Raw genomic sequence first — 22,472 nt, 5'->3', positions numbered from 1 at the left:
TATCGAATAGTGAAAGGCCATGATGAAGTGGATATGGAGAGGATGCTTCCTATAGTGAGACAGTCTAAGACCAGGAGACACAGAATCAGAATAGAGGAGCATCATTTTACAGTGGAGATTAGGAGGAATTTCTTCAGCAAGAGGGTGGTGAATCTGTGGAATTCTTTGCCACAGGCAGTTGTGGAGGCCAAGTCTTTATGCAATATTTAAGACAAAGGTTGATAGGTACCTGATACAACTGGGAGCCAAGTTCTATTAACTCACCACCTGGCCCTTGATATGCAACTGAAATATAAAAAGAGCCAACTATAACTAAATAAAATGCTGCTGTGCAAAAGTAAAATACACATATCCCCACACTGTTCTTGATGACCCCAGCACTGTGCAACAGAGTGGATCTTGAAATTTATTGGTCAGTATTTGAGATGATTGCTCCAAGTATCAGGATAAGAGATCAGGTATCTTCAGATTTTATCTCTTGTTTTTCAGTCAAGGGTAACGTTATTCTGAGATGTTATGAAAACAGAGAGAGATGCAAACTTACACTTTTAAGAATTTGTGTGATGAGGAGAGAAGTGGATATGAGAGGAGGTATTAGAAATGATTATGTCATCATCTTTCATTATCTCTGTCTGGCAAGACCTCATGATTCATGGCTTGAACGATCTTTTTTGAAGTTGGGGGTGGGGGAGGTATGTGAGGTGTAAAGTTGTGGTCGCAAAGACCGACAACTATTATACTGTATTGCTGCTTTTGCCTATTGTACACAACTTTGTTCTACAACTATATCTGCCACTGAAAAGCAGTGGCTTTTAGGTGAGGTGCTTGCCATGGTCAATTAGCTGGCAGAGTGAGATGTGGGAATGAGCCATGGAGTGCTTAGTCTGATGAAGCCCTATTGTTGCTTGGTGAACCAGGCATTCTAGGAAGTAGTTCACGAGCTTGAGTGAGGATGTAAAGTTACAGAATCTATTGTATTTATATATTAGGGAAACACACACAAAATGCTGGAAGAATTCATGTCAAACAGCATCTATAGAGGTGAATAAATAGTCAGTTTTGAACTGAGACCTTTCCTCAAGACCAAAGGCTCAAAATGTTGACAGTTTATTACCTTCCACAGATGCTGCCTGACCTACTGAGTTCCTCTAGCAGTTTTTGTGTATTGCTCTGGATTTCCAACATCTACAGAAGCTTCTGGGTGTATAATGATACTCCTTTCAGCAGTGACTTTCCAGTTATGACTGCCTGCTCCCATCGCTGCTTTAACACGTGCATGCAAGGCCATTTTCTATCTAAAGATAGAAAATCTATCCCACTGATCATGGACACCATCGCTGTGCTGGAAAATTGGAATAACCTCATTTGTGTTCAGGCAGGAAGATGTAGAAATGCTTCAAAAGTCTGCCAATACTTGCTGCAACCACAATGTGCTTTCCTTTTCAATGGTGCTGACTGGGATGTATGTTATCTAAAACTTTGACAAAGTTTGATAGATGTGTGGTGGAGAGTTTATTGACCAGTTACATCATGGTCTAGTACAGAAACACCAATGCCCTTGAATGGAAAAACCTACAAAAAGGATTGGATATGCCCAGTATATCATGGATAAAGCTCACCCCACTGAGCACATCTTCATGAGCATACACTCTTCTCACTGCTGCCACCAGGAAGAAGGTACAGGAGCCTCAGGACCCACACCACCAGGCTCAGGAACTGTTATTACCCTTCAACCACCAGGGTCTTAAACCAAAGCATAAATTCACTCACCCCCTCCCCCATCACTGAACTGTTTTCACAATCTATTGACTCCCTTTCAAGTACTTTTCATCTCATGTTCTTGATTTTATTGCTTATTTATATGTTATTTTGTTTTTCTTTCTTTTTGTATTTGCACAATTTGTTGTTTTTTGCACATTGGCTGTTGTCCATCCTGTTGGGTGGGTCTTTCACTGATTTTATTGTGTTCCTTATGTTTACTGTAAGTGGCCCAAAAGAAAATGAATCTCAGAGTTGTATATGGTGACATATATGGTTTTGATAATAAATTTACTTTGAACTTTCAACTTTGGTTTAATATCAGCTCAGACTGTTTCTAATCTCTCATGATATCGTGCACCAAGGCAATGTGCTCAAGCAATCAGCAGTTTATTTACCCCTGGCTTGACAATAAAATTATGTTAATGAGCAATCAGCTTTGGGGCACTGTCCGCAGTAGATTGAGGGTGCAAGGTAAAGTCATTCATTGTGTCCCCATCACAACTTTTCTAGCATTATCCAATTTATCTGCCATGTGCTTAATAATGCTTGGAGTTTTTTTTTGTATATAACAGATTCAAATAACAAAGAAGTGCAATACTGACAATGGAAAGAGAAGCAACGTGCATAGAAATTCAACCATATGCTGCCTTTTCACTTTTATTCTACTTTTTTAAGTGTATGCAGACAAATATTTTTTTCTGTAAGCATCTGATTATCTGCCCATATTTTCAAAATCTAAGTCTATTTCTGATGGCCTTCAGGGATTTGTGCATGGTGACTTCTGCCATAATAACTTCCAGGAGTTTCTTACCCCACTCAGGGCAAACATCACTCCTGGAACAATGCCTTTTTTGTATTTTTCAAGAAATCAATGAAAATCATTCACAGTATGAATATCTGCACCATATGAGATCCATCTAATCTTTATATGTACACCAGAAAGAATATTTTCTTGTCTATTGTATTGCTGGCATTTTGCAATCTGAGTCGCTGAAGAATCTAAGTGCTTCTGACAATCCTTCCCTTAGGATAACAAGTGAATCACGAGTCTGATTCAAATTCAGATTGTTCTCATTTTCTTAACTGATTGCAGTCACAATCAGTAAATTACAAGGCTGTGGTACTTGGCTAACAAAAGAGTTTGTTGAAAGAGAAGCTTGCAAATAATCATTAAAAAAAATTGTTGCCAACTTAGCATTAATTAAATAATTGGTCAAAGCCGATGAAGCTTCAATCACATTCACTGTCTTTTAATTGCAACTCCCCAATATGCTTTTGTTCAATAGGTACAAGGAGGCCATACAGATGTTATAAATTAGTTCTCTATAATTGTCTCTTGGCAGTTATAAAGACATATCACAATTAATGATTTAATTTGGAACAAGCAGAAAAGATCCAACCTGGCAAACTACTAAAGGGCATCATTCTTTTTACCATTGTTCAACATGTTCCACTGATTTTCATTAAAGCAAGCCCTGGTTCAAGATTTCGAATACTTGCATCCAATTAGCTGTTACAGTTAATCAGTGAAGAGTAATACAGCAAACTTAATTCTGGAAACCCATAGGGACAAAATTAGAATTCAGGAAAACTCCCAGCTAACACTTATTGCTCAATGGGCACAATGATGTCCTATATGCCTATTTATCTCTTGGTCGTTGTAAGGCAATGTGCAAACTCTGGCTGCAATGTTAACTCCATTATGCCAATGGACAATCCATGTTGTTCACCAATCTGTTTCCAGGGACGGTGGGATTAGCACATCAAAATAAAGAGTGGATCAACTAAGCAGGGTTTACCAGAGCTGATTGCAGACTTCAGGAAGGAGAAATTGGGATAAGATGCACCAGATCTTTCTGAGGAGTCATTGTTGGAAAAGGTGAGCAGCTTTAGGTTCCTGGGGTCATCATCTGAGGAGCGTCCTCCAGCCGGCACATTGATGCAATCATGGATAGATCATGCCAACAGCACCACTTCATTAAAATTTTGAGCAGACTTGATATAGCACCAAAGACCTCCTACAAATTTCTGTAGATGTACAGTAGAGAGCATTCTGACTGCTTGTATCATGGCCTGGTATACACAGGATCATAGGAAACAACAGAGGGTTGGAGATTTAGCTGGATCCATCACACGCACAACCCTTCCCACCATCAAGGGCAGCGATAATAGGTGCCTCAAGAAAATGGCATCCATCATTATGGACTCCCGCTATCTGGGAAATGCTCTCTTCACATTACAACCATCAAGGAGGTGTTACAGGAGCCTGAAGACCATGCTCAATGATTCAGAAACAGCATCTTTCCCTCCACCATTAGGTTCTTGAATGCCTAATGAACAATACCTCATTATTTCTTTATTTTTAGCATAATTTATTTTGGAATTTATAGTAATTTAATTCCTTTGCACTGTACTACTATTGGAAAACAACAACGTTCTTGTCATATAAGTAAGTGATAACAAACATGATTCTGATCTTTAAAACTGTGAGGATATCTCATTGAACAGTACCGAATTCTGCAAGAGAGAGTGGATGCAGAGAGTACATTTCCTCTGGTTAGGGGGAGCTAAAACTAGTCCCTTATTCAGGACTGAGTCAGTGGAGGATTGTGGAGGCCAAGTTACTGAGCACATTTAAGTAGAAAACAAGACAGATTTTCACATTCCAGAGAAGTGGGGCGCAATCAGAAATTAGATATTGAGATAGAGAATCAACCAGTCTGAATGGTGAAAAAGTCCCAAAGGTTTGAATATCTACTTGGATGGCATGGTAGTGTAGTGGCAAGTATAATGCTTTACAACACAGGCTCAATTCCCACAGCCATCTGTAAAAGACATATGTTTTCCCCATGACCAGGTGGGTTTTGTCTGGGTGCTCTGGTTTTCTCCCACATTCTAAAGACATAAAGTTTTGTAAGGTTTAATATGTTTTGTGCACCAGAAACATGGTGACACTTGTGGGCTGCCCTCAGTACATCCTCGGACTGTGTTGGTCGTTAACACAAACAGTGTATTACACTGCATATTTTGATTTTTTGACATACATGTTACAAATAAAGCAAATCTTTATCCTCAAATCTTACCCCTAATCTTATTTTTTCTCTTTCTAAAAGCATTGCCTTCACTGTGAAGCTGTACTGGGTGTCCTGAAGTCACTGAAGTTGAGATCAGAGAAAGGGGCAAACAAAAGCGACTTTGAAGCATGCAAGCTGACTAGTTTATGTAGACCTACCAAAGTCTTTGGAAAGGTGGCAAACTATCAGATAAATGTCAATTATAGTGTGCAACATGATACAACAAACTGAAGAAAAAGTGTGTTGGGCATCTTTACTGTGATTCTGGCTTTCATCCAACCATCTGCAAGCTGTGAGCGAGATATGAAAAAAGGTGAAGGATGTGGGTGGGGAAGATACCGCAGCAAGCTAACATTTCACAAGAGACGAGGCTTAGTTTATGCAATTAAATCTATTTCTGTTTTTGATACAGAATAATGTATCGGATAAGTTTCACATTGGAAGATGTTTTTGAAGGATCAGAATGCTTAAGCAGAAGCCAGACCTTCTGATCCACAGAAGGCTTTAGAAATGTCAGCTACTGATACTTTTTCAATGCAGCAATGTGTTGAAGTTTATTTGACTATGATATATATTTACAGTCTTCTACAACTAAAGAAGTGTATTTCAAACAGTAGACACCTACTTAGACTATTGTTTATTGAATACAGCTTTATCTTCAATACTCTAATTTTAAGAAAACTCATCTCTAATCTCTTAAACCAGAGACTCCACACCTTCTTTTCTAACTAGATCCTTGGTATCCTGACCAACAAACTATAATCACAAACAAGAGAAAATCTGCAGATGCTGGGAATTCAAGAATCACACACAAAATGCTGGAGGAACTCAGCAGGCTAGGCAGCATCTAGGGGAAGAAAGTACAGTCGACGTTTTGGGCTGGGAAAGTGAAGAGCTGGGAAGTTGATTGGTGAGAGATACACGGCTGGAGAAGGGGGAGTCTGATAGGGGAGGACAGAAGACCGTGGAAGAAGAAAAAGGGACAGAAGCACCAAAGGGAGGCAATGAGCAGGCAAGGAAACAAGGAGAGAGAGAAAAGAGGATGGAAAATGGTGAAGCAGGGGTGGAGGGGGGGCATTACCAGAAGTTCAAGATATCAATGCTCATACCATACGGTTGGAGGCTAGCCAGACAGAATATAAGGTGTTGTTCCTCTAACGTGTGTGTGGCTTCATTGCAACAGTAGAAGAGGCCTAAGAGGTCATGGATTGACATATCAGAGTGGGAATGGGAAGTGGAATTAAAATGGGTGGCCACTGGGAGCTTCCCCTTCTTCTGGCTGAGCTTAGGTGCTCATGTTGGGTCTCATAGGCCACAACAGGAGCACTAGACACAGTAAATGACCCCAACAGACTCACAGGTTAAGTGCTGCCTCACCTGGAAGGACTGCTTAGGGCCCTGAATGGTAGTGAGGGAGGTGGAGTCGGAGCAGGTGTAGCACTTGTTCTGCTTACAAGGCTAAGTGCAAGGAGGGAGATCAGTGGAGAAGGATGAATGGACAAGGGATTTGCGTACTATAATGCTCTGTTGTGGCAATGTGGCAGCAGCTACTCTGTCATAATTATTCCCCACAAGGAAACTCTAACCCTAACACTGACAATTGTATAGTAAGAAACTGGATCCATGGACTGAATGAGTGTGACTACCTGGAGCATTTCGTCTTTGAACAATGAAAGTTCAAAATTCAGGAATAAACACATGCAGGACTGAGAACGAGGATAAATCAAAGGGGATGAATGAAGAAATAGAGAAAGGCAGAAATTATATCATCAACCAGATACTTTAAAGTATTTTCACAAAATAATATTTCAATCTTTAAATCTAAACACATTGAAGATATAACAGCAAAACGTATCACACTGCAATAAGGTTTATGAGTACTTAAGGGAAAATGCCCCAAATACTTTTAATTCTGATTTGTGAAACTAATGACACAATTTGTGGAAAAAGGAAACTATTTAGAGAGATAAATGTTAATAATGCTTGCTGGAATATTTACTCTGCAATAATCATCAGAGTAATTAACTTTGCTGCTACTTTGATGGTTAATTCCAGTTCATTAGAAGAAAATAAATTGGATTGCCTTGCATATTGTTTAATTGTTGTTGGCTATGTAAAGAATAATGTGTTGATCTGCAAAAATTTATTCAGCACAATGGATTTGACAGATATGAAACAGCATTCATGAACATGGTGTAAACATTCAATCATTATTAAAAAGTTAAATTAAATTTACAAGGACTGGAAAATTTAGAATCTGGATAACTGGAACACAATTTTCACCTTTTAGTGTCTGTATAATTTGTGTGAGTTCTGTGGTTATAAAAACCTATCCAGTGCATGACAGTACTGCTAATGTTAAAAGATGATGATAGGAGGATCTTGCTTTCACTTTTTATGCAGATGGAAAATAATTGTCACAGGAACAGTAAAATGCTGACTGATACACTGATATCTTCTCAAAGCACAATTCAGATCAGTTTAAAGTTCAGTCACATTGAAGACTTAAGTCAAGAACAAGAAGTCAACTGGTCCATGCAGAGCAAAATGCCCCAGACCAAAACAGTCCCATGTCCATAATTTTTTAGAATTTCCCAATCCATGTACCTGTCCAATTTTCATTTAAACTTTATTATTGTACCTGCCTCAAACACTTGTTCTGATAGCTAATTCCATGTACATGTGTAAAAAGTTGCTGCTTGTCCCTCTTAAATCTTCTCCCTCTCTCCCTAATTCTTATGCCTGCTAATTCACGATCCTCAGTCCTGGGAAAAAGACTGAGTACAGTGGTTTCTGGTTAATTGGACCATTAGTTTATCAGGGCAGCCGTTTTTTTGCGACAACTCTTAAAGAACAAAAGTTAATCAGGAAAATAGCCAGAATCCCTTTGTTTATTTGGGACACTGGGAGTGAAAAGGAAATAATTTTGTTACTTCAACAAGTTAGACACTATGAAGAATTTAAAGGTATCGACAAGCATCTTGAATTTTACAATGAAAATGAAGACTTGGAGGATGTCATTGTCGATAGCATTGTATGAACGCAGTCCATTATCTACACTAGGTGTCAGTGCTAATTTTGCTCTATTTACCATCATTCAAAAGGACGTGGCAGCGTACACTGGATGAACTACTGGAAACTAATACACAGTTTTATAGTACTGTAGTAATATTGGTAGTGCTCAAATTTGTTCTTTATTTTGTTTAAATACTTAACTTGGTACTCAGTTAAAGAGCAGTTTGTCATTTTTATACCTTTTCAGCTATTTTCATGAAACTTTGGTTAGTTGGGGCAGCCACAGAATTTGGCCAAAAAGTTCTGATTCAGATGTGTCCCAATTAACCGGAATCCACTGTGATCGTATATTCATCCTATATCTAGTTCTCTCATGTTTTATACACCTCTGAAAGATGAACACTCAGTCTCCTACACACCATGGAACAAACTCCTAACCTAGCCAACCTCTCCTTCTAACCATTCCTTCCAGTCCTGGCAATGTAAATTTTTTGCACTTTTTCTTGTTTAATATCTTTCCTATAGCGAATGACCAAAATCTCCAAATGCAGTACTCCAAATGCAGCCTCACCACATCCAGTCTAACCATGCCATGCACTCCCAGCTTTTATACTCAATACCCTGATTTATTAAGGCCAGCTTGCCAAAAGCCTTCTTCACCACTCTACGACTCCATTTTCAGTGAGCCACGTATTTGCACTCCAAGATCCCTCTGTCTACATCATTTCAGAGTACCCTGGGCTTCACTGTGAAAGTTCTACTGGATTTGACTTTCCAAAATGCAACACCTCACACTTCTTTTGAATTTAACCCCATTTGCCATTCCTTGTTCCAATTACTCAGCTCATCAAGATCCCACTCTAATTTTCAATAAACTTCTTAATTTCCCACTATACCACCTATTTTAGTGTCTTGCGCAAAGTCACTAACAATTCCTTGTACAGAAGTTGTACTAGAAGTTGCCAATGTGTCATGAAAGCCATTATTGATATCCTGTGGGATCATGATGGAATGAATATCTCATTCCATCCTTTTGGTCTGCAACCTCTGGCATGATTTTCAATAGCTTCCACCTTCAATGCATCTCCAGTACTTACCAGTTGAGTGTGAATACACTCATCCAATTCCAGCAATGCCCAGGAATCAGCAGCCAGGGATTCTCCTTCCTCTCCTACACTATTAACTTCAGTATTCTCCAAGAAGTTATCCTTAGCCCTCTCAACTAAAGTCTACTGTTGGTAATATCATTAAAACATAGTGCCACTCTGTACTATAGATAACAGTCAGCTCCATCCATCACATTGACCAATTAATCAACTGTCGCTAACTGTCAGATTGCTTATCCAACCATCAGCTACTGCATAAGCAGAGGATTCTTCCAATAATATTTTGGGAAGACTTAACAGAACACCTTTGACATCTGGCCACTGATTCGATCCACTCCCTGACAAATGTAGGAAGCTGCACCAGACGTGCCATGGCAGTCTAGTAATTAGCAGAACGCAATTGCAGCTCAGGGCATTGAAGTTTTGAGTTCAGTTCCACCATCTTCTGTAAGAAAATCTGTATGTTCTTCCGGTGTGCACGTTTGATCTGGTTTAATTCCACAGTACAAAGAAGTACATACCAGTTAGAAGGCTAATCGGTCAATGTAAATTGTCCTCTGATTAGGCTAGAGTTAATTTGGTAGGTTGCTGGGCAACACGGTTCAGTGGACCAGAAGGCCTGTTTCATGCTGTATCCTTAAATAAAAATAAAAATTGAAATGTTTAAATCCTTGGTGGCATACTTGACTCCACAATGAACTTTAGATCACATACCATTACCTGGGCCAATTGCTTCCAAGTTAAAACTCTGTAACACCGCTTGCCATCACTCCTGGGCCTGCTCACCTACCAAAACCCTGTCCATTCCTTGCTTTCTTTTATATTTGACTATTCCGATATAGTCTTTGTCTGACTTCCTTGTTTTACCATTCATAAACAAGTGGTCATTCAAAGCCTTGCTGCCAGTGTCCAAACTTGTACTAAATCATGTTCAAGCACTACTAATAAACCACCTGAATTATACTTGCAACTGGTTTAATAATTACCTCAATGTTTCAAATTTTCATCCTGTTTTGAAACTTCATCACCCCTCTCCCCCAATCCTTCATTATAATCTTTTCCATCTTAATTTCCATCAAGGTATCTGTGGTCCTGCAATTTTAACTTCATCATCATTTGCAAATTTAAAAGCTCCATCAATGGCAAAAGTACCTCTTGCCACCAAGGTCTGCAGCTCCAGAATTCCTTTTAAAAAAATCTCCATCACTGTCCCTCTCTTTCCTTTTTTTCCAAAGGGTTCTTAAAATCTCCATGTTTGACTAAACTACCTGAATTTCTTCATATGCTTTTTGGTATCAAATTTTGTTTAATAATATTCCTTTGAAATATTTTATATATTGAAGTTCCTGTAATAGTAAATCACTGAACATATTTCTGATTCTTCAGTGTGGAATCTGTAGTTCTGAAAGACAGATTAGATGGATCAATATTGCAATGCTGTTTTTTCACTTTTGTCATGACTTCATTTCAAATTGACAAATACTTTGCCTTTTTAAAAATAAACAGAGTGGATCGTGAATCATATACTCCAAGGTAGTTTATAGCTTGGTACAGTCTTAATGCATTTTGATATGAAATTGGCTATGCTTCATTATTGCTGTTAAAATTTCACATAGTATTCAGGTTTGTTGAAATCTATCCAACAAGCGTTAATAATCTTTTTTTTGATTTTAGCAAGAAAGAGCTACATAATGTTTGAGATTCAAACAATGTTATTTGTATCTTAGGTGCCTGATATAGTCTTTGGACCATGAATATACATGGGCTATTGGCTGTGCTGAACTTATATCTTATTATTTGATATTTAAATCAGATAATCCAGTTAACGTTGGAGAATGACTTTTATGACATATACTTTATCAATTTTTACTTAATTCAGCTTTTAAATATGCCAGGTTTAAAGTAATTCTAAATGGAGAATCAATATAATCCTATAATTTTAATGAAAGTATATTATCTCAGAAGACTAAATTTAATTTTCAACATAGACCACTATAATAAAGCTCCCTTCTTGCAAATCATACAAACTCCCACGTGCAAGCAATTACCAATTCACATTAAAATTGACCCTCAAAAGAAATCAAGCATGAGTTTTTGAGAAATTTCACAGCAACTCTAACTTAGACAGAAGTAATAAAAAGTTTAAGGTGGCCAACACCACAACTTAAGCAACACCATTTCTCACTAGGACTTAAGATTAAAAGGACCAATATTTACATACTATAGCTGAGTCTTTTTTGGTAATCATTTTTGCAATTAATGTAACCAGCCAGCAAATGCAAATTCAACAGTAAAATCCTTAAAAGGCAATGATAATAAATTTTATTAATTTTATTTATTTTTGATCCTAACAGAGCCTGTTTAAAGTTCATAATAAAACACACAGCTACATAATCTTCCTGTATTGTAGCTTTAATTTTCCTTGTTGTATACAGTTGGTGTTCTTAAAAAAGACATGAAGAATTATTCCAGCCCTTAACAGATCTTGCCTTGTGTACCAACTGCTACATTTGGTTGGTTGAATGCCTGTTCATCAAAGTAAAGATGTGGGCATATTTTATCCAAAAGTACCGTTGCAGATAAGCCAGATAAGATGAATGCCTCGTCAACTTCCAGCCCCCAGCTACGAATTGTCTTCAAAGCTTTTAATCCAACAGCAGAACCGCCCTTTTTTATGATCATGAATACTCGAATTGGGCAATCCTTACGTTCATTTTTGACATAGAACTTTTTCTGGAGTTTTCCGACTGCTTCCAAAAATCCTACGAGGGGGCCCTATTTGTGAAACAGGTGAATTACAATTTGGAGAAACAACGAGTGCATATTTTCCAAAGTTTGTTAATTCAACTTGTGCTACAATTATATTCCATTATTTTCAACAACTCTTTCTCTTACTCACCAATCCCACCTCCCAGCTAAATATACAGTCACAATTTCAGAGTTTTTTTCCGAATTCCAATTAGGTGTATCTTTTAATAGATGTATCAAATCAACTCTTACATTTCACAATAAACATATCCTTTTCCTCTGGGACAAAAATTTTGCTTCAATTCAGTCAGAGCCATTTCTGGAAGAAATTCTAGTTCTACAGAAAGTTATGGAAACTTCTTTAAAACCTGTTGCATTATTGAAATGTTCATCTCTCTTCTTTTCATTCTAACATATTTACTTCAATTCTGTAGAACCCATTCTTTTCCAATTATGTTCATAACTTTTCCAGGCATTTAAAACAAAGGTTAAAGTAATATTGTTCTTTTGAAATTCTACCCCTTCAACATTGAAAGATTTATACAAATAGAAGTGTTTCACAAAATCATGTAATTAAACTTTATGATTATATAATGGGGGTAATGCTCCATTTGCCTCTGTAGCATTTTTAAGAGGAAATCAGGTGCGGGGGTCCAAAAATACACAACAAATATGTGAAGACCCAAAGGTACGAGATTCTACTTGTAATTTCACTCTGGATTATTGGGTAGTGGCATGGGAAAGAGAAGGCTGAAATTCCATTTGACCCAGGAAATTTGCTGAATGCCAGAGATTGTGGACCAATAAGAAAGAATTACACACTTGGAATGTCTTTGCCCCCAGTAATAAGACATGCAGACCATTTGAGGACCCAAACCTACATCCCTTTCGGAATGAAAAATTATTAATACTTACATTAAAGATCTGTGGTGCAGATAAAAGTTGGTTAAAAAACTATCTAAAGCCATTTCCCAACTCTCCTTGCATCCCAAAAGGCATCCACTTATAGTTATATTGGCACAAAACTTCTCCCAGTGAGAAGGTCCAAAAAAATCAACACACTAATATATTTTTAAATGTAGCATGATCCTTTTACCATGAGCTAACATATCTAAATATAAACAAACAAAACAACTTTACTTTCATCAGAATTAACTATAGTGACTGATCATATTTATACAACTTTTCAACAAAGTCTTTTTAGTAAAAATTAGATTACAATATTTGAACTTGAGCCCATTACATTCTAGTGCTATTGTTTTCAGTTTAGCAAGGTACTAAGTGGAATTGGGACATTGCCTATTGATGCGAGCAGTGTCATGACACCCTGGCTTGCAGGAGTACAGTGATTCTAATAAACCTTCAGTACCAAAATCTCTCTGCATACACTGATGTACTCCTGAGGATACTTAAGAAATGTTATGCTGTCCTTCCTGACTTCCGAGAAACAGTCTGAGTATTTAAAGGGAATCAACAATATCCAGAGCAAGCACCAATATAAAATTATAACAATATATTGGTTTAAACAAAGTATATTATTTAGGCATTAAGATATTGACATAAATGTCCAAATGAGGCACCTTTGTGTTTGTCCATGCAGGGAGGTCTAGAAATGGGCTAATGCTTGTTGAACTGATTGCCTCATTTAAATATCCTTGAGCTGTAGTAGTATAATGTTGAAGCCTGTTATATTAAAGAATCCATGATATTTGAAGAACCCTACTGAAGCAATTGTCTTCTTTAGTTATGGGCTTTCAGTAGGACTACTTAACTTCAAACTTCATTACACATCCAGTCCAAACATGGACAAAAGCATTACATATCAGTGGCAATGAGTGCTCTTGACATCAAGGAGCAGTTAATAAAGTATATCATCATGCAGCCATGAGAAATGAAGAGAACACTCTCCACTTTCAGAAGTCCTACAAAGCATAAAAGAATGGTTGCTGTTGTTTGAAGTAAACCATCTTTTAAGACCATCAGACTTAGGAGCGGAATTAGGCAAGTTAGCACAATGAGTCTGCTCTGTTATTTGACCACAGCTGATTTGATCACCTCTCAAACCCACCTCTCAATGACATGGCCTCCACAGCCACCTGTGGCAATGAATTCCACAGGTTCACCACTCTATGACCAAAGAAATCCTTTATCATCTCTATTCTAAAAGGGCATCCTTGAACTCAGAGGCAGTACCCTCTAGTCCTAGTCTCTTTATATTCAAAAAGTTTCAATGAAATCCCTCCTCATTTTTCTAAACACCCATGAATGTTTAGAAAGACTAGCCCAGATCCATCAAGCAGTCCTCATAAGCTAACCCTTTCATTCATGGGAGAATCCTCATCAACCTCTTCTGGACCCTTTCCAATGCCAGCACATCCTTTCTTAGATAACTGCTCATAATACTCCAAATGTGGTCTGATCAGTGCCTTACAAGGATTCAGACCAAGGCATCATTGTAGATGTTCCCCTAGGTCAATGGTCTAAGTCAAACTTTCTTCAGCTGCTTCATCAATGACTTCCATTCCAAATGACTGGAAGTGGTAATGCTCAGTGATGATTTGTTACTACTTGTAACTTACCAGAAAATGAAGCTGACCATGCTTCCATCTAGCTAGACTAGGACAATATTCAGATATTCTGCTATATGAGAAATAACATACACATCACACAGATTGTAGATAATGAACTTCTAACCAAATACTCAAGAAAATGAGTATCTAACCACCTACTCTTGACAGTCAAAAGTACTGCCTTTGTTGAGTACTGGAGGGAATGGCACTTATTCTGTTATTGGTAAACTGGGCAAAACACTTAAATACTGTGGCTACTTAAATACGGGTGACTCATCTCCTGACTTACTAGACCGTTCTACCATCACAAGATGGCAAACATGATGGAATCACCTCTGCTGCTTTGGAAGAATGAAGCTCCAATGCTGCTCAAGAAACTCGAAACTAACCAGGGTAATGTGATGTGCTGACTGCTCAGAGTCATAGAATCATAGAATCACATCCAATACTCAACATTTATCTCTTCCACCACCAGCATCCACTGACTGTAGTGTGAACTGCATATAATTATTCACCCAACATATTCCAATGTCACCTTCCAAATCTATAACAGCATAACTTGGAAGTTCTCCTTCAAATCACACAGCATCCTGACTTGGAAATCCATTATCATTCCTACGTTATTACTGGGCCTAAATCCCGAAAGTCCCAATTCAACAGTATTCAAAGTTCAAAATATATTTATTATCCAAGTACAAGCCTATATATGTCACAATCTACAACCCTGATGTTCCTCCTCTTAAGGCCAACCACAGTAAATACAAGAAACACAATAGAATCAATGAAAGACCAAAAACAACCAATGTGCAAAATAAAACCCAATAAACTTTGCAAACATCAAAATAAAGAAAAATAATAAATAAATAAATACATAAATAAATAAATATATCAAGAACATGAGATGAAGAGTCATGTGAAGTGAGTCCATAGGCTGTAAAAACAGTTCAATGATGGGGCAAGTGAAGATGAGTGAAGTTGTTCCTTCTGGTTCAACAGCCTGATGGTTGGAAGGGTGATAACTCTTCCTGAATTTGGTCATGTGAGTCAGCAACCTCCTGTACCTTCTTCCTGATAACAGCAGTGAGAAGAGAGCATGGCCTAGATGGTGGTGGGGTGGGGGCAATTATGATGGACGCTGCTTTCCTGTGACAGTATTCCATGTAGATGTGCTCAATGGTGGGGAGGGCTTTGCCAGTGATGGACTGGGCCATATCAACTACCTCTGCAAGCTTTTCTGTACAAGGGCATTGGTGTTCCCATACCAAGCCATCATAAATCCACTCAATATACTCTCCACAACACAACTACAGAAGTTGGTCAAAGTTTAATGTGACATTCCAAATATATGCAAACTTCTAAGGAAGTAGAAGCACTGCCGTGCTTTCTTTGTAATCCAATTATATACTAAGCAAAACTGAAATGGTTCAAGGAGGCTCAACAGCATCTTATCAAGGACAATTAGGAATAGGAAATAAGTTCTGTAATTTATGCAAGTAGCATCATTCTACAGAGGAACAAATAATCAAGTTGCTTGATTGTAATATTAAGATTCTGATGTAAGATTCTTCAGTTTTATTGTTGTCTGCTAGCTCCATGCAACTACTGACTTGTGAGATTTAAAAGAGCAATCTTTAACTGGTAGTGGACTAACTTTACTTGTCTGTTGTGGGTGTTTTAGTCAGCTATGGTTTAAGAATGGAAGCAAAGAAAACTGAAGAAAGCTGAAGTAGCTTACACAACAGTGAGATTTTGCTCAGTAAGTTCTAATCTTAATAGGTGCCCTGGAAGCATTCCTTGTTACCAACCTGACAAAGGACAGTATATCAGTCTTTCAATTAAGCTGCCATACAGCATCATTACTTGCTGCAGCCACAAACCTGGCTGCACACAGGGTGCTCTGCTGAATGCCATCATGGCTCTCACTTATTCCATGTGGTCATTCCAGGTGCAAAAAACTGCCGGCAGTGATTGAACTTCTCCATGAAGGACTGTCATACCTTTTTCCTCAAGAGCCAAGTAAAGCAAGTGTTTTATTGCTCTGTATACTCTGCTGTTCCATAAATATGGAGATGTGCAGTTTATTTGCAATTACTAGAAGCACGTAACATAGGTCTTCTGTCAGCTGTTCTTCTTTCTAGAACACTGAACAGAACAGCACAGGAATAGGCCAGTCGGCCCACGATGTCGTGCCAAACCAGCTAAAAAGCAAACCAATAACACCCAAATTTCTAATCTCTCCTACTTACACAATGTCCATATCCATTTTCCTTACATCCATGTGCCTATTGAAAAGCTTCTTATAAGCTTCTAATGTATTTGTTTCCACTACAATATCGGGCAGCACATTCCAGGCATTCACCACTCTGAGTAAAAAATTTACCCCTCACATTCCCTTTGAACCTACCCCTTCTCACCTTCAATGCATGCACTCTGGTGTTAGACATTTCAAACCTGGGACACTGGTACCCCTGTCTACTCTATCTATGCCACTCATTATCTTATAAACCTCTATCAGATCTCCACTCAGCATGCAGCGCTCCAGAGAAAACAACCCAAATTTGTCCACCCTCTCGTGCCCTCTAAATCAGGCAGCATCCTGGTAAACCTCTTCTGCAGCCTATTGAAAGCCTCAACATCCTTCCTATGGGGGGGGGGGGGTGGCAACTAAAATGGTATGCAATTCTCCAGATGTGGCCTAACCAGAGTTTTATAAATTTCCAATATAATCTCTTGGTTTTTGAAATCAATGCCTTGACTAATAAAAGCAAGCATTCCGTAAGCCTTCTTAACCGCCTTATTGACCTGTGTAGACACTTTGAAGGAACTATGACCATGGATTCCAAGATCTCTCTGTTCAGCAACATGGTTAAGGACCTTGCCCTTAACAGTGCACTGTCCTCTTGCATTTGCCCCACCAAAGTGCAACACCTCAAATTTATCTGGGTTAAACTCCATCTGCCATTTCTCTGCCCATACTGGTCACTAATCTACATGACACTGTATTCTTTGCCAGTATTCTACACTATCCACAACACCACCAACCTTTGTATCATCTGCAAATTTACTAACCTACCCATCTACATATTCATCCAGGTCATTTAAATACATTACAAACACCAGAGGTTCCAGCATAGATCCCATTTGAACACCACTAATTTCAGACCCCCAGTTCAAATAAGTCCCTTCAGCCATTACCCTCTGTCATCTATGCAGAAGCCAGTTCTGAATCCAAACAGACAATTTGCCATGGACCCCATGCATCTTAATGTTCTGGACTAGCCTCCCATGAGTGACTTTGTCAAACACTTTACTAAAATTCATGTAGACAACATCCACTGCCCTACCCTCAACAATCTCTCTCACCACCTTTTAAAAAACTCAATTAAGTTGCTAAGGCACGAACTACCACTCACAAAGCCCAGCTGGCTCTCCCTATTTAAAGCCATGGGTTTCCAAACACTCAAATATCCTATCCCTAAGAATTTCCCTACAACTGATGTGAGACTCACTGGTCTACAGTTCCCAGGATTTTCCCTTGTTCCTTTCTTAAATACAAGTATAATATTAGCTAGTCACAAGTCTTCCAGGACCTTGCCTCTGGCTGGAGGGGACACAAAGATACTCATCAATGCCCCAACAATCTTGTCTGGTGCCTTCTTCAATAAATAGGGGTAAATCCCACCAGGCCCTGGGGACATCCACCTTAATACTCATTAGGAGGCCTAACACTTCCTCCTCCTTGACATCCAAATGCCCTAATGTATTTATGCACCCAGCACTGATCTCCTGGTCCTTTTCCATGATAAATACTGAGACAAACTACTCAATAAGTGCCCCCACATCCAAGCAAACGTCCCCAACCTTGAGTGGTCCCATCCTCTTCCTAGTTACCCTCTTGCTCTTGATGTTTATATAGAATGCCCTGGGATTCACCTTAATTCTACTTGCCAAGGACTTTTCATGCCCTCTCCTGGCTTTCCTAATTTCCTTCTTTAGATCTTTTCCGCCTTCTTGATAATCCACATGTGCTTCATTTGATCATAATGTCTGAAGCTTTACATACTTTTCCATTTTCTTCTTGACTAAGTTCATCACTTTTCCGGACATTGAAGGTTCTCTTATCTTTCCAACCCCATCCTTCCGATAAAGTAATTATCTTTAAACACACTCCACATGTCTGATGTGGACTTGCCAAAGAAAGGGTGTTCCCAATTAACTCTAAGATGAGAAAACCTGCAGCTCTGGAATCAAAGCAAAACCATAAGACCATAGCATGTAGGAGCAGAATTAGGCCATATGGCCTATCAAGTTTGTTCTGTCATTTCATCATGGCCACTCCATTTTTCTTCTCAGCACCAATCTCCTGCCTTCTCCCCATATCCCTTCTTGCCCTGATCAATCAAGAATCTACCAACCTCTGCCTTAAATATACATAAAGACTTGGCCTCCACAGCTGCCTGTCGCGAAAACACCACAGATTCACTACTCTCTGGTTAAAGAAATTCCTCCACATCTCTGTTCAAAAAGAACACCCCTCTATTCTGAGGCTGTGTCCTCTGCTCCTACACTTTCCCACCATAGGAAACATCCTCTCCACATCTATTCTATTAAGACCTTTCACCATCCAATAGGTTTCAATGAGGTCACCCCTCATTCTTCTGGATTCCCGTGAATACAGGCCCAGAGCAATCAAACACTTTTCATATGAGTAGCCATTCATTCCTGGAATCTTTTTTATGAACCTTCTTTGAACCCTCTGCAGTTTCAGCACCTCCTTTCTAAGGTAAGGGCCCCAAACCTGCTCTCAGTACTCCAAGTGAGGCCTCACCAGTGCTTTATAAAGTCTCAAAATTACATCCTTGCTTTTATATCTTAGTCCTCTTGAAATGAGTGCTTCAGACTCCACCTGCAAATTAACCTTTGAGGAATCCTGCACAAGGACTCAAAGTCCCTTTGCATCTCAGTTTTTTTTTTGTATTTTTTCTATATTTAGAAAATAGGCAACACTTTCATTTCTCCTACCAAAGTGCATGACCAAACACCTCCTGACACTGTATTCCATTTCCCATTTCTTTGCCTATTCTCCTACTCCAAGTCATTCCGTAGCCTCTCTATTTCCTCAAAACAACCTGTCCCTCCATCTACTTTCATGTCATCTGCAAACTTTACAATAAAGCTATCAATTTCATCATCTAAATCATTGACATATAACATAAAAAGAATTGGTTCCAACACAGACCCCTTTTGGACACCACTAGTCACAGGCAACCAGCCAGAAATGGCTCCCTTTATTCCCATTCTTTGCCTCCTGCTAGTCAGCCACTGCTTGATCCATGCTAAAAGCTTTTCTGTGATAACATGAGCTTCAGGTGACTTATCTACCTTCATTGCTTGCGTACAGCAGCGCTGCTGTACAACATCTACATGAAAGCCCAGCCTATAGATGACGTCAAACGCTATTTTATATATGCTGGTGACTTATGCATCACTGCCTAAAGCACTGATTTTAACATGGTGGACAAAACACTTTCTGAGGCCTTGGAGGGACTAAGCTTCTACTATGAAGAAAACCACCTCCACACAAACCCATCAAAGATGCAAGTTTGTACATCCATGTCAGGAACTGTGAAGCCAAACGACAGCTTAAAGTAACCTGGTGTAGAGCCACACTGATGCATTGCGAGCACCCTATCTACTTATGAGTCACCCCTGACAGATGCCTCACTTTCAAGAAACACATCAATAAGGCAAAGGCAAAAGTGAGCGCACAAAACAACATCCTGAATAAGCTCACTAACACAAACTGGGGAGCAAGCTGGAAAAAATTGAGAGCCAGTGCGCTTGCTCTTTGCTATTCCACTGCCAAATACACCTGCCCTGCATGGGAAAGATCTGCTCATGCTAAGAAGATGGCTGCCATTCTGAATGCAAGCTGCCGACTTATTACAGGTTGTTTAAAACCAACAAACACCAACAGCCTATATATCCTGGTGGGTATCGCTCCCCCTTATATAAGAAGAACGGCAGCCAGCAAGAAAGAATGACTGTCAAACATCAGATGAAGGGCACCCTCTACGTGATCATACACCCAATGTCAAGGAGGAGCTTCATGAACAGTGTTGCTCCATTACAATCAACCCCATCTGAAGCTCGCATCGCCTTGTGGAAAGACCGGCTCACCAGTCTCAAATAGCCCCTAACGATGGAAATTCCACTGGATGAAAGCCTTCCCCCAGGAGCTAATTGCAACTGGGCAACCTGGAAGTGCCTGAACAGACTTAGGGCTGGTGTAGGTCGTTCAAAGGAGTCACTAAGCAAATGGGGATATACAACCAGCCCGACAACTTGTGAATGTGGAACTGAGCCACAAACTATGCAACATCTCCTGCAATGCCCATCGCTAGAGGAAACCTGTACTGTTGCAGATCCTGCCAAATTCAACAAGGTGCAAAAATGTGTCCAGTTCTGGCTGGGCCATGTATAGACTGTCTGTGGACATGATAAGAAGAAAATTTACCTGCAGATCTTTCAGTTTCCCAAGATCATTCTCTCTAGTTTGGTAACTTCACACACTTCACGACCTCTGACACCTGGAATTTCCACCATACTGTTAGTGTCTTCCAGAGTCAAGTCTGATGCAAAATACTTATTCAATTTGTCTGCCATTTCCTTATCTTCCATTACTATCTCTCCAGAATTGTTTTCCAGTGGTCCGATATCCACCCTCGCCTCTCTTTTGCACTTCATGTATCTGAAGAAACTTTTGGTATCCACTTTAATATTATTGGCTAGCTTACTTTTATATTCCAACTTTACCTTCTTAATGGCTTTTTCAGTGACTTGCTGTTCGTTCTTAAAAGCTTCCCAATCCTCTAACTACCCAATAATTTTTTCTCTATTATATGCCCTCTCTTAGGCTTTTATGTTCACTTTGACTTCTCATGTTAGCCACCGTTGTGTCATCTTTCCTTCCGAATACTTCTTCCTCTTTGGGATGTATATACACTGTGCCTTCTGAATTGGTTTCAGAAAATTCAGCCATTGCTGCTCTGCTGCCATCCCTGCCAGTATTCTTTTCCAATCAATTCTGGCCAACTCCTCTCACATACTAATACAACTGACTTTAATTTCTCTCTCTCATGACTTCAGCTTCTCCTTCTCAGATATTTGGTCCTCCTTCTCAAAATGCTGGAGGAACTCAGCAGGCCAGACAGCATCAATAGAAAAGAGTAAACAGTTGATGTTTGGGGCCAAAACAGCAACTGTTTACACTTTTTCAGAGATGCTGCTTGGTGCAATTGATTCTTCTTAGTTCCTGCCTAATGCCCTCGTAATTTGTCCTGTTCCAATTTAAAACTATCCCCAAGGACCATGCCTATCCTTATCTATAGCTATCCTGTAAGTTAAGGAGTGGTTGTCACTGTTTCCTAACTGCTCACCCAATGAAAAGTCAATCACCTACCAGGCTCATTATCCAACAGCAAGTCTAGTACAGCCCCTCCTCCCATTGGATCTTCCATGTCATGATTTAAGAAACCTTCCTGGATACACTTTATAAATTATGCCTCATCTAAACCTCTTACACCAAGAAGGTCCCACTTTATATTACATAAGAACATAAGAGATAGGAGCAGGAGTAGGCCAATCGGCCCCTCAAGCCTGCTCCGCCATTCAACAAGATCATGGCTGATCCAATCTTAACTCTAGTTTTCACCGAATCCCACAAGGCAACAGTGCCAACCAACAGGGCACCATGCCGCCCATTTTATTTTATTATTCATCCCGCCCAAACCCATGTGATCACCCGGGGAAAAAAAAACGATTTGCCAATTGAGGAGAAAAAATCTGGAAAATTCCTCTCCGACCCATCCAGGCTATCGAAAACTGGCCCAGGAGATCACGTGGCTGATCTAAACCTAGCCTCATGTCCACTTACCTGCTCTCTCACCGTATCCCCTAATGCCACTTATATCCAGGAAAATGTCTATCTCTGTTTTGAATTTATTGAGTGTAGTAGCTTCCACAGCTCTCTGGGGCAGTAAATTCCACAGCCAAACTACCCTCTGAGTGAAGAAATTTCTCCTCATCTCAGTCCTGGACGACATCCCCTTATTTTAAGATTATGCCCCCAGTCCTAGTTTCACCCATCATTGGGAACATCCTCCCCGCATCCACCCGATCAAGCCCCTTCACAATCT

General features: G+C 39.4%; 1 protein-coding gene across 1 annotated transcript in view; it reads right to left on the bottom strand.

Moving 5' to 3' along the window:
- Positions 1–11,361: 11,361 nt before the first annotated feature.
- LOC132400280 (cytosolic 5'-nucleotidase 1A-like) overlaps positions 11,362–22,472 on the bottom strand; it is a 78,900-nt gene continuing 67,789 nt past the window's right edge. The window contains exon 7 of the mRNA XM_059981252.1: positions 11,362–11,731. Within this exon, the coding sequence (XP_059837235.1) occupies positions 11,432–11,731 (300 nt within the window). The 3' untranslated portion in view covers positions 11,362–11,431. The remainder of the gene's footprint in view (positions 11,732–22,472) is intronic.

This window comes from Hypanus sabinus, chromosome 10, assembly GCF_030144855.1.
Source record: "Hypanus sabinus isolate sHypSab1 chromosome 10, sHypSab1.hap1, whole genome shotgun sequence".
Taxonomy (NCBI): Eukaryota; Metazoa; Chordata; class Chondrichthyes; order Myliobatiformes; family Dasyatidae; genus Hypanus; species Hypanus sabinus.
Note: the sequence above shows the minus strand (reverse complement) of the source record. Positions and strands in the feature narration are given on the sequence as shown.